Consider the following 12732-nt stretch of genomic DNA (forward strand, 5'->3'; position numbering starts at 1 on the left):
ATTATCACACATTACACCCTACCACGTTATAATATTCATTGGGATTATTTCTCTGTCCATCGTGAACGAGGGGGGGTGGCGAAGGGAAGGTTGGCGTGAGGGGTTCTGTCGGGCTTTCCGTTCTTGCCTGTTTGCCTGTTGCCATATTTTATTGCTTGCCAATATGCACTGCTCCAACATTTATAATGGTGTTAGCCTTTGTTGAACGCAATGCAGTTCTTAGTGAAGCAGCGAACGTTCCCGATGCGGAGCAGCGTGAGCGCTTCCACTATTTCGGGTTAAAGTGCATTACCATAGTATGTGACGTGCGGGAATGCGATGTAAAGCACCATTTTTCACTAGAGGCGGCTGCTTAAAAATGACTCTCCTCCCCGGCTCTGCAAAAGCGCATGTCCAGCAAACCTGTTGGAAACCAGCACTACAACTGCTGACAGCGGAACACAATGTTTTAGTTCTCAACTCCTCCTTCGGTGCGTTATTGAGCCACAAGAGAATGTGAACTCGTGGACTTCCCCTGTGCTGGAATTCCATGACAATGCAACCAACGGCAGCAAGCCCCCGCTGGTCGTATCGCCGTTTTTCCCGTTTGCCACTCGTAGTATCCAAGCTACTCTTCAGGAGTCGTAATTAAACATTGCCTACACATAATGGTGCTCCAACAACAATGAAATCAATTCCTAGGCAGGTTGTTTTATATATGAAACGTCACGAGCTGCCTTCGCCGCGCCAGCTTGCGCAACAGTAATCTTTGCCTGGAAACGTATACGGGGAACGAAACTTGATTCGCATTGTTGTCAGGAGCATCTTATGTACAAAATGCGGTTTGGACGCTTCTTCGTTATTGAAACGAACGACGTGTTTTGCGTTCTATAGGTGATACCAAAGAACGTAAGCCCTTCTCGCTTGAATCACCTAAAGGTATTTAGTTTTTTTTCTTGAGGGTGACACCGCGACAAATGCCGATTAAGTAGAGACGAACAGTTCCGCTGTAAAAGCAATATATATATATATATATATATATATATATATATAATTTTCCTAATATATATATACATATATATATATATATATTAGGAAAATTACATTATGGAGTTTTACGTGCCAAAACCACTGTCTGATTATGAGGCACGCCTTAGTGGAGGACTCCGGAAATTTCGACCACCTGGGGTTCTTTAACGTGCACCTAAATTTTAGTACACGGTTGTTTTCGCATCTCGCCCCCATCGAAATGCGGCCGCCGCGGCCTATATATAAACACACACACACACACACACACACACACACACACACACACATACACATATACATATATACATTATATAAATATATATATATATATATATATATATATATATATATATATCTGACAGATAAAGGCAGCTTGAATTCGTTATGCGACACCACTATTTATTATGAGCGAGAGGAAATTTCAGGGAGGACTCGGGTCTCGGGTTTTACCTTAAAATGAAGTACAATTATGTATCTATTTCTATACATACACGCTCTCCTGAACCCTCCCATCCATTCTGAACACCTAGAACGTGACCCACTTCCCACGCTTCTCATGTGCATGTTAACACTTTATTGCGCTTGAATACTCCTCTTGCCCACGCATTAAAAGACGTGACACAAATGCGCAGGTTGACATCGAAAAACGCTTGAAACGTTTTCTTCTTTGGGTCTGGGGTTCGGCAGGTCTTTTTAATCGATCTTTTGGCAACTAAAATGCCACTTACTATTGCACTATCTTCAGGATTTCTTTGCTCTAGCTGGCGTGCCCAAACTTAATACAGGTAAAACGTAAAAGTAACCAGTGGATATATTGCGTGGTCACGTGATTTCTGCGTCTAGCCGTTTTCCCTTTAAGGCAGGTAAACCCTATGATGTAAAACGCTGTGAAGAACATAATGATCGAGTTACGGGGCACTTATTTAACAACTTCACAAAGCACCACTTCTCGAATTGCAGTAGTGAGTTCAACCTGCACGGCTTTTTGTTTGTTTTGGGACGACAAGCTACCTTTGGTCTGCATTTCTGCCTATGTTTAACGGAAAGTCGCGAAAACTTGTGGGTCATATTAAATTGGTTAATAGTGTGGTCACTTAAACATTTAGGCACGTAAATGGTTCATTACGTTTCTGAAATCCCTTTGTTTGGCGCTCCTGCTATGTATAGAAAGGCACGACCATTGCTAGCGGGAACACCACCGTAGCTTCGTGAAGTCTTGCGGTGCAGGCGTTGTCGAAGCGGCAGGCGAAATGTCTGGCGAGTCATCTTCTATGGAAGCGGCAACCTTAGGCTTCAGCTCATGACACCAGCACCGATGGGTCTCTTAGTGGACAGATTCCAACGACACCAGTCGACTCCCTTGCCAAGCGAACACCCATGCGCACATTTGCGTGTGTTGCCGGTGTTCGTGTTTACACTTTTTTTGCATATTTTTGTACTTATTTGTGCATTTGTTATTCTTTTAAGTTCTATAAAGCAGCCTCCTTGTGTTGTTTTTGACATATATTGCATGGTTAACAGCATATCTGCACGTTTTTCTCAAAACAAGATTTTGAGCCACCTTATACGCAAACATTGATAACGCTTCTTGACCGAATATGAGGAAATGAAATTTTCCACCGTCGTTCTGCACATAGAGGTTGTGCTACAAACTCGGACAAGAGAAAGTGCTGCAATATTTTTGAATAAACAGCTCATTTTGCAGAAAAATTAAGTCCGAATGGGCAATTTATCTCACTCTGCTGAGTTTTCACACATTACTGCCCTTATATTTGGCACACTCCACTTGTGCTAGTTCATTGCATAGTTCCTACATTCATTTTAAGAAATGCAAAAAGCGTTATTCCATTCAGCAGTATATTAATATATAAAATTTAGCAATCAACAACATATGGCTGGTGCGGCTGGTATATTAAGACAATTTATGACAAGAATTACCTGCCAAAAATAAGACGACATTTTTTTTTACTTTAAATCGTTGGGTTACCTAAATACACTAGGTTATTTAAATCCTGGCTTCTAATTTAAAGAAAGGTTCTTGTGTGCGTGGCTTCTCACCTTAACCTTGTTCAAGTGCAACCAGGATTGAACCGTTTTAGGTTTTAATTTTTGATATCAACAGTCGAACTTTCGAATGGTTGCCACCAATCACTTCGGCTATTAGCTCCCACAAAATATAATAATTAAATCCCTCATCGCATATCTCATGAATTTTTAAGAGCAACTTGTGTGAACTATTATTTATTTGGATGTCGGTACCTTTCAACATTTGCTCTTATGCACGCGATTCTGTTTTGTTTCGACCTACGTGTATATGTAACATGCCCTTCTGCTGCATCTAACCTTCTGCGGCTTTATTTTTTTTTACATGTGTGCTATTGTATGCTATGTCAAGTGTAGTTTATCGCGTATGTAAGAACCTTTCTACGCACTCCTGCAATTTTTCCAAACGAGAGGGCACTATCCGTCAATAAAGATAAAATAAATATATTGCTACTGCGAAATTGCCCTTAAGACAAAAAATAAACATTCGATTTATACCAATATCATATGATCGTTACCCCTTGAGCGCCCTGAAGGCACCTCCACCTTGATCGCGCAATCATCTTAGCTTCTAGCGCGTTTTAGGCAAGACGCGAGCCTTGAATTTATGTGCTCGGGCCCATGTCAAAGCTCAGCGTAATAGTATTCCTAATGAAATTGTTTCTGCAACAGCGCGTAAAACGTACCGCTACCACCTGTGCGCAATTTTCATATATAGCGTATAGTGTGTTAGGTATTTCATTTTTGTAGTCGTTACTTTTTTCGCGAAATGTATTTACGTCTGCTCGTATAGTCCTTGGTTCTTTTTTCGCTTTTAATACGTTGCTTATAATCTGATTTTTTACCTTAGTTTTCGTTACTCATATACTCCTTATTGTTCAGGTATCTGTTACTCAATGCCCAAAGCACAGCTTGTACGGTGTTTATAAATAATGAAGCCAATAGCCCACGTAAGTTTCTCCCGAGCGGTCTACCACTGCTGCTCTCCCACCAGTGTGGCCGCGATCCCAAGGGTAGAGCCATCAACAAACGCATCTACGCAATGGGTCCTTCTTGTTTTAATTAAATATCTGAAGAGAAAAAAAAAACAAATATAGAGCCATGTGTTCTCTTATCACTTGTGCTTTCTTCTTTCAGAGGGGATCAAGGGCGCCAGTAGGTCACCCATTTTCATGTCTAGGCTGTTCATAAATGACGAAGCGTTGCCTTTACAGCTTGTACAGCGCCTATTGTGAGATTAATTATTTTACCTTGAGAACCCTGCGAGCATCTTCTGGGGATCCCTGTAGTTGCTCAGGTATTTCATATTCTTCCGGCTTTGGTTCACGCCCTTTCCCAGCATCATCGTCCGCTTTTCCCGGCAGTCCTTCTGTTGAAACCGAATAGGTTATTGGACTGAGCACACGACTTGCTTAAGAACAGGCCATTTTGAGCAGCGCAATAAATCATTGAAACCATTCAGTCGTGACTACGTCCTGAAAACAGCACAATTCTTTCAGAATAACAGAAGGGCACACATTCAGGTATTGCTGGTTTTCTGCGGGCATAAAGGCCGGCCTTCCTAGCGCCCTGCGGATCTTCATCAAAGGTTTTTTTTTAATGCTCTTGAATTAGGAGCTATTTCTTTATTCTCTACCTCTTTTTCTTTTCAAGTCTTTACATTGATTATTCTTATATAAGTGGTATACCTCATTTTGTAGAGTATGCCAGCTCAGCTAGCATTGAAATCACTTCCCAGATTCCACAGTAACCTGGCAGTATTGGTCCTGGCTAGTGGGAAACTTCATCAATACAAGGAAAGTTGGACGTTGATCTCTGAGCAGTATATCCACGAAACGGGCCGGCATGCTCATATTTAGCTCCGTTATGACAATATGCCGCGTAACAAACCAAGCGCAAAAAAATAATAAGTGTCAAAGTCTTTATTATTTGGAAACTGACAAAACAAGGAATTTAGTCCACGGGGTATTTAATAAAGTTTTAACAATTTTCACAAGAATGGTATGGGAGTGGGAAACATGGGGTTTATGTAAGAAAGATAACAGGTGAGGTGAACATACAAATAAGGTAGTGTTCTGATGACTAATTAACAAACATCGTTGATTACTTCTTATAACAACGCTGGGGCGGGTAGTTTATATTGCACATTAGAAGAAACTCATATGCATGTGTGTCCAAGAGTTCCTGAACAACACTTTCATAAGAAGCCAACAAACATTGACACCAAGGACAACATAGGGGAAATTACTTGTGCTTAATAAATGAAATGAAGAAACGAAGAATTAGTGGAAAATAAAGTGGATGAAAAAACAACTTGCCGCAGGTGAGTACCGAACCCACAACCTTCGCATTTCGCGTGCGATGCTCTACCAATTGAGCTACCGCGGCGCTGTTTTCCCGTCCACTTTCTTGGGTATTTATGTGTCCTAGTAGAACCCTGGGAGTGTTAGCCAGCGCCACCACACACAGACCTTGGCGGCGGACGTGGGACGTCCTTTTTGCCGCAGGCGTCACGAGAACGTGATCTTTTTGGGTGAAGGCAACTTGTCAATAAACCCACATATGCTACCTGAAGGCATCAATGTAGCCGGATTCGAGACCCTCGTTATGTAATAAACGAGAAGAAAGGGGGTTAACCGAGGGTCCCGATTTTATTAGTCATATCATAAGAAGCCAACAAACATTGACACCAAGGACAACATAGGGGAAATTACTTGTGTTTAATAAATGAAATAAAGAAATGAAGAATTAATGGAAAATAAAGTGGATGAAAAAACAACTTGCCGCAGGTGGGTACCGAACCCACAACCTTCGCATTTCGCGAGCGATGCTCTACCAATTGAGCTACCGCGGCGCTGTTTTCCCATCCACTTTCTTGGGTGCCGTGCCTTTTTCTCATCTAGCTATTCTCCCCACCACGCCTACAATCCTGGCCTACTTTGATCCGTCTGCACCAACAAAAGTTCAAACGGATGCCAGTGCCCTCGCCATAGGAGCACTTACCGCAACACGAGCGTGGACATAGTTGCGCTATAGCCTGTGCCAGCGGACTACTATACCCGCCGGGCGTAGTTGTTCAGTTACAGAGCGCGAGTGTCCCGACCTTGCTAGGGCAGTTTCGAATTTTTGTCCCTTCTCGTATGGATGCCAATTTTGTGCCATCTTTGATAACGTGCCCTTTGTTGACTACTCTTGCTTTAAGGTCCCATGGGACGACTTTCTCTCTGGGCTTTACGCTTGCAACAATAGATCTTCTCCATCGTAAATAAGAAGGGACGCTCGCACTACGATGCATATTTTTTAACCCGCTGCCCCAAGAAGAAGCGGCAGATGCGCATGCCATCGCTACAGTTTTGTCTGTGTCACAATTTCTTCATATCAGCAATTAGCAAAGTCGAGGTTCTTCGTTTTGAGCCCTCACCAACCGGCTGGAATCAACGCCTGGTGACGCCTCTCTCACTGGATGTTTCTTCTGAAGGAAGGGACATTATAGGGCTTTTGCATCGGCTACACGTAGCAATATTTTCTACTGAAACTGACGTCATTATTGGCAGAGTAGGTCCGTATTGCCAATAAATCTATCCACGCAAATAATTTTTAAAGAAAACCGATGTAGTTTAAATAACCCCCGGTTGGTTTAACAACCTCTCACTTTTTCTCATTAGAATGAGACTCCATGTTTATTAACTTAGTAGCACAAAAATGCGACCAAATAAATATACAGTACTAGTCGGCAGGCGGAGCTGCAGTTCAGTCTACAAACAAGTATAGTGAGTAAACTGAAAAACCATTACACCAGCAGTAAACGTGCTTGTATTAGACAGGAAAATAAATGCAGATAATTATAAAGATACGACACGAAAACTTTAAACAATGAAGATTATTTGAGGAAGATTAATATAAACCTGATATTTCAGCAAATTTGAAAACAATAATTTCTTAGACTCACGAAACGATGAAGAGTGTTTGAGATAGGTAGTTACAGCACTTCGAATAGATAACACAGGAAAGTTTGCTGATGGTCGGACATTAGTCCGTACTAGCGGTGCTAGAACATTTCCGTCTGACGCAAATTTAGTGGAATAAGGGGTAAAAAGACCAACAGTCGAAAATACACCTGATTGTATATGATTATTTAAGGACTTGAACAGGATACTGGCAAGGTGACATTTAAGTAAACTGCGAACTGAAACTATATCAGAACTATTAAGCAACGTAGAGGCCCTGCTGCGATGTGAATTGAACATCAGTACAGGAATGAGAGATTTCCTTGTGCTCTACTGGCGACAAATCAGTTAGCTAAGCATTGCCCCATCTCGTGATACAATAGTTTGTGATTGTGAATGCAGGTATAGCATAGGGTAATTAAGGTTGGAGTGCTAAAATAGGGACGTGGTCTGAGTGAAATTATAACGCCGTAAGCTAGTTTTCTTCGTAAGGGCGCAATGTGGTCGTACTTCAAATGGACATCAAGAATAACACCCAGGAAGGAGCGTTCATTAACGGAAGCAGTAAACATGTCATTAAGGTTGATCGTAGGGTAATCGAAGGAACCTACAGACATGATGGCGTCGGACTGTGATTTGAATATTCGAGAAATGATAAATCCGTTACGCGAAAACTAAAAGAACACAAACCCTTTTCCAGCCTTTCTACCATTCCTACAGTGGCCAAGGCTTTCCAGATTTGCATACACAAATCTCAAAGGCCATAAAGTGGCGCGCCCGGTTCCTTTCAACACCTCTAGATGGTGCTTGCTTCCAGAGCCTCGCGCCCCACGCAAAAGGCAGCTTTTCTACCAGAAAGTTCGCCTTCCTGCATAGCCTTTGCCGCCAGCGTTTCCCGGTAAACATTACTGTTTTGTAAGGTCCAGTTGCCGCTAAGCGTTAGAAGCAGTCAGCGATCTTTGAATATTACCGCTTGGCAATCTTAAAGGCGAAGCTTTAGCGTCCTCCAAAGTTTTTTTTAAGTTCATGTTTGCTGGTGAGAATTAGGTAGCAATTATTGATGACGACATGTCGCACTTCGCTCGACATTTCAGTGAGAGGTCTCAAGCATTGCAAACAAAGTATATATAACGGTCAAGCCACACGACTACCTCGTCTTTGTGTTGAAAACAAAAATTACATAGATAGACTCGATCACCATAAAGAATCCCTATCCAACAGGAACCACCTCAACACTGGCCTTCAAAAAGCCTACACGGAGACAACCGAACTTGAGCGAGCCGAGGTCATCAAAGGCCCTCCTAAGAACACAATGACGCCTCGTCTTGCTGCTAACTTCTCAAACGCACTCCCAAACATCAACAACGTCCTGAAAAAGTATTACCCAATTGTGACAAGCAAACAGAAACTTAGGTTTTCCCCATCTGCCGAGAGACGCCGGCAGACCCAACACTAACTTTGATGACGTTCTTGTACATTCCAAAATAAGGACAAACACGAAAAGAACATTTGGTCCGAGTGGCCGCCCCAGGTTCCCTACATGCAAAGATAGACAATTCACTGCTACTGTAAAAATTACGGCGGCGTGAGATTACCTTCTCATGATAACTTCTAGTCAACTGCAGGTCCAGCAGCGTATTCTCGTGTTTAGAGTGTGGCAATTGTAACAATCAATGCATAAGTGAAACAGGAGAGCAAATTCATTCAATACTCAGTGGCCGTCAGGCAGATACAAAAGAGCTTACCTAAAGCAGTATCCAGCCACCTTAATGAACTCGCCTATATATTTCATGACGCAAGGTCCTCTATACTAAGAACAAACCTTCATTCACCAAACGAGAGGACATGTACGGAATTGTCCTCATACAAAATTTCTAATATTTACACTCGACAGCCGTAAATTTGGCACGTCATCACTTAACATCTCTAAAAGCTCTAATTTAAACGTTAAATAATTATATCATTAGCAAAGGTGCCAGAACATGTTACGCCACCAGCTAATCTCGGTGCCTAAGCTTACCCTTTCCTCCATATGCACTCCTCCCTGTCCATCCCGTTTAACTTATTGTTTTTCTTCACGCTTGTACGCATATATAAACCTGATCCCCTGTACAATGGCGCCCGACAGTTTCCCTCCGATATGCTTATTTGTTATCTTCAATGATTTTTTAACCCCCACCGACGCGTTCCAAAATTCCAAACGTCAGTGCTTTTTACGGCGCCTCCACCACACCACCACACACGTTCACGCCACTTCTGTATACCGAGCTTACGTAACCACGGCGAACTACTGAGTTTGTCGTCCCTTGAAAGACCAATCAGCTTACTTCCAACCGGCACAGTGTTTTTCCCCAGACTCCATGTCGGTAACCTAATACCGTAAAAAAATTAGCAGAGCTCAGCAGACAGCGACCTGTCTGCTGAGCTCTCAGGTCATTTTTTCAACTCATGTCCTTTGTTACTACCGTGCGGACGGGCTGTTCTAAAACCACACCGGCTACAAAACCTATGGTTTTAGCTTAGTTCTCTGAAGGCTTCCCATCCTCTCCGTCCTTCAATAACCTCTTCGTCCTGCGCTCTCACTGTTTCTTCTTCTCCTGCCACCTCTCCACTTTCGTGATCTTGTCCCCTTAGCTTAGAAACTATGCCTCGAAGCGTTAAACGACAGCACTCATTTTCCTTCCGGAGTGCTCCTTTAGAGCCAGCCGCCACCGACAACAATCGAACATGAGTTCACCCTAGTAAGCTGTTAAAATAAACCTGCCGAGAATGACAAGGCCACATTTGACAAAGTTAGGTGCAACCACTGAAACTTAGACCAGCCTTTCTGAGGCACCTTATACCTGTTTGTACCTTTTATGCTACAGTGTGATACTCCACCTGTCGGCCCCCTACATAACGCTGGGTAACTGTGTAATACTCACTTCTCAGAATAAAAAAGAACAAGACACTGTAATAGGAACAATTAACCTTAAGAGAAGCGGATTGCTGCAAGGACTATGACAGGTTTTCTATCGTTTTGTGAACAAGTTCAGATAAAGCAAATAAACAGCAATAGGAAGCGTCTTGCAAAAAATGAGAACCGAAATGCACTTTTGAGAAAGGATAATCATTGAGAAATCGGAGATGTTAGCAATGGTACTTATAATATTTCAGCTCCTTCCAAACAGGCACAATTTATCAAATGGCCGGAATGAATATTCTTACTAATATATTTCAACTCCAGCTAAGTAATACATGCCGAAAGTAGTATAGGTCACTGACGCGTCTTTCACAAGGTGATGGTTTTGTGAATGGAGCTTTAACCAGGTGGAATATTGTTTATCAAGTTGTACGCATTGCCGCATGTGACCGCATATGACGTTAACTCAAGTTTTTTATCAATACAAGTGAATATTCTAGCGCCTTTTTAAATATTGTCCACTTGTTACAAGTTTTCATCCACGCCCCTTGGTATGTTTACTTACCGCATTGAGTCTTAGTTACGCATTGATCGTGCATTGATCTGTGGAGAGCACCTTTGCACGCACAGTTTCCATAGCTTGTCTTTTTACAAATCCACTTGTCTTTTTTATCAACTCCGGGGCAATAGCTTTGCCCTAGTAAGGCACCACCATAGCAAAAAGTTGGTTCTTCATTTTCTGGACATGCTGAATGAAGATAACCCAAGAAATAGATTAATTATAATAGACACAGTGTTCCGTCGCTGCAAAACGAGCAGGCGTAACTGCTTATCAACAGAAAATGCACGGAACAAAATCTATTTGCCGATTTCACCAGTTTCAATGGAAACTGGTGGAATTTGAAAACGGGACAGGTAAAATGTTCCTTACAAGCATACTTTTAGAACTTGGAAGCAATACTTTTTGTAACTTTATTGGGAAGTAACTCGCGCATGTATGAGGTGTTGTATAAAAAATTCGGAGTCAAAGATCACTCAAGGTCACTTGAATGTGACCGACAACGTGAGTTAAAATCATTTCATGCTTTAAAAATTGTTGCCGTTTCGATTCCATTAATTTGGGGCTGATATAGTTTTCGCAAAGCGTCAAGGCTTGCGTGCTCAAAAAGGACGAGCTGTGAATGCAGCACTGCTCTGTGAAAATGTAAAAATGAACATAAAATTACGGCATAGCCAAGGATATGTGAAATTTAAACAGAATTTCTTGGCAAAGTCTACAACTACAAAAACTAATAGAAACAAAAGACATTGTCTCGTCCACGCTGAAGACTTCTTTACCCAAATGTAGGATTTTGGGGCCCTGTTTTGTAGCCCTATGCCAAGTAATCTTATATTGTGTTTGTTGCCATCTTTGCAACCCACATTTATTACCATGCAGCGGCATGGAAGACACCCATTTGTCTCGTTGATTCATTAAATGCGAAAATTGGCCCTGTTAAAGGACACCTCAACAAAAAGGCTAGCGTTAGTAAACTGATATCAACTTCACGCTTCCTCAATACTTCTTATCAATGCTGCCTCGATGCCTCAGCGGCTTCACTCTTCCGGCTGATCAAAGGTGCATGCGTCATTTCATATGTCATATCGCAGCCGTCAGGCTGACCAAAGGTGTGGCCTAGTGTGTGTGCCATTGGGCACGCGGCAGCACTGCCTATGGGGAGAATGCGGTGCGACGTCTTGAGTGCATAAAATGAGCGCGCTGCCTCATGCGCGTCTCTCGCTTTTTGGATTTCATCGGTGCGATGTCTACTTCGATGGACTTTCGACGCCCCGTCATGAGTTTATAAAATGATCCAGTCTGTGGTGCTATATACGCAAACGCGCACACTGAGTCAACAGAAAGAACTTTATTGCATAAAGAAAACATTTATCGAAAACATTTCACGAAAGAGACTCTGATGCTCTCGCATGCACGCATGTAGGCAGTCTAAAGTGTTTCTGCCGAATTATTTTTTCTGGGCACTGTTTCGTCTGTGCTTTAATGCGTCGACTTCAGAACCTTGCCATGTTGTTTCAGAAGCGATTCTGTGGCTGCCACCTAAAACTTCCACCTGGCGGCTTCTCAAATTAGGTGCATGCAGCACGAGTACGGAGGTCATCGAGGTTCATCACACGAACGAAATGATGCGACTGACCACTAGCAAAGCGCGGATGAAGGTCCAGATTTATCTCCACATTTCTCTTTCTCCTACAGATTCAGACAGGCGAGGCATAACCCGCGGATGGCGGGGCTGTTTTCTGACATTGCCTTTACCGCGCAACCTGTACCCATAATACCACACAGGAAGCAGAGCAGCGCGAGCTAAAGCCCTGAATGAACGCTACAGTAACGCATCGGGAGCTTACTTCGTAGACGTTGTGTGCCCAGTCAGAGGGATGGGCACAGTAGCGGTTGTCCACCAAAATCAGGCAACTGACGGTTTATCAGTAAGCTCCTCGGATGCATCGATTCTCGAAGAAACCGCCATCGCCCTCATAGCAACGCACTCTGCTGCAGGCTATATGATTACGACTCTAAGGTAGCATACAGTAACTACACGAGAGGATTCTATGACAGGCACGAATATGAGCCATGAAAAAACAGCTCATCTGGGTGCCGAGCCATCAGGAGGTAGCCGGAAATTCGGCCAGATAATTCCCATCCCCGGGCTCTGTCTACGGAAACCACAGACCGCGGCATTTAGTTACCAACAACAATTACAGCATAAACACAGTTACTGCAACTATATTGCCTGCGCAGACGAAATCTCGTTTCGCCCGCAAACGGGTTTA

The 12732-nt window shown here is 42.8% G+C and overlaps 1 protein-coding gene across 1 annotated transcript in view; it reads right to left on the reverse strand.

The window, feature by feature from the left end:
- The window catches only part of LOC142591406 (uncharacterized), a 29467-nt gene extending 18822 nt beyond the window's left edge, over window positions 1–10645 (reverse strand). Inside the window, exons 1-2 of the mRNA XM_075703734.1 lie at window positions 10466–10645; window positions 4302–4417 (exon numbers count right to left, since the gene is read on the reverse strand). Of these exons, the coding sequence (XP_075559849.1) occupies window positions 4302–4417; window positions 10466–10499 (150 nt within the window). The 5' untranslated portion in view covers window positions 10500–10645. The remainder of the gene's footprint in view (window positions 1–4301; window positions 4418–10465) is intronic.
- Between the last annotated feature and the right edge of the window lie 2087 nt (window positions 10646–12732).

Source organism: Dermacentor variabilis, chromosome 8 (assembly GCF_050947875.1).
Source record: "Dermacentor variabilis isolate Ectoservices chromosome 8, ASM5094787v1, whole genome shotgun sequence".
In the NCBI taxonomy this organism is placed as follows: Eukaryota; Metazoa; Arthropoda; class Arachnida; order Ixodida; family Ixodidae; genus Dermacentor; species Dermacentor variabilis.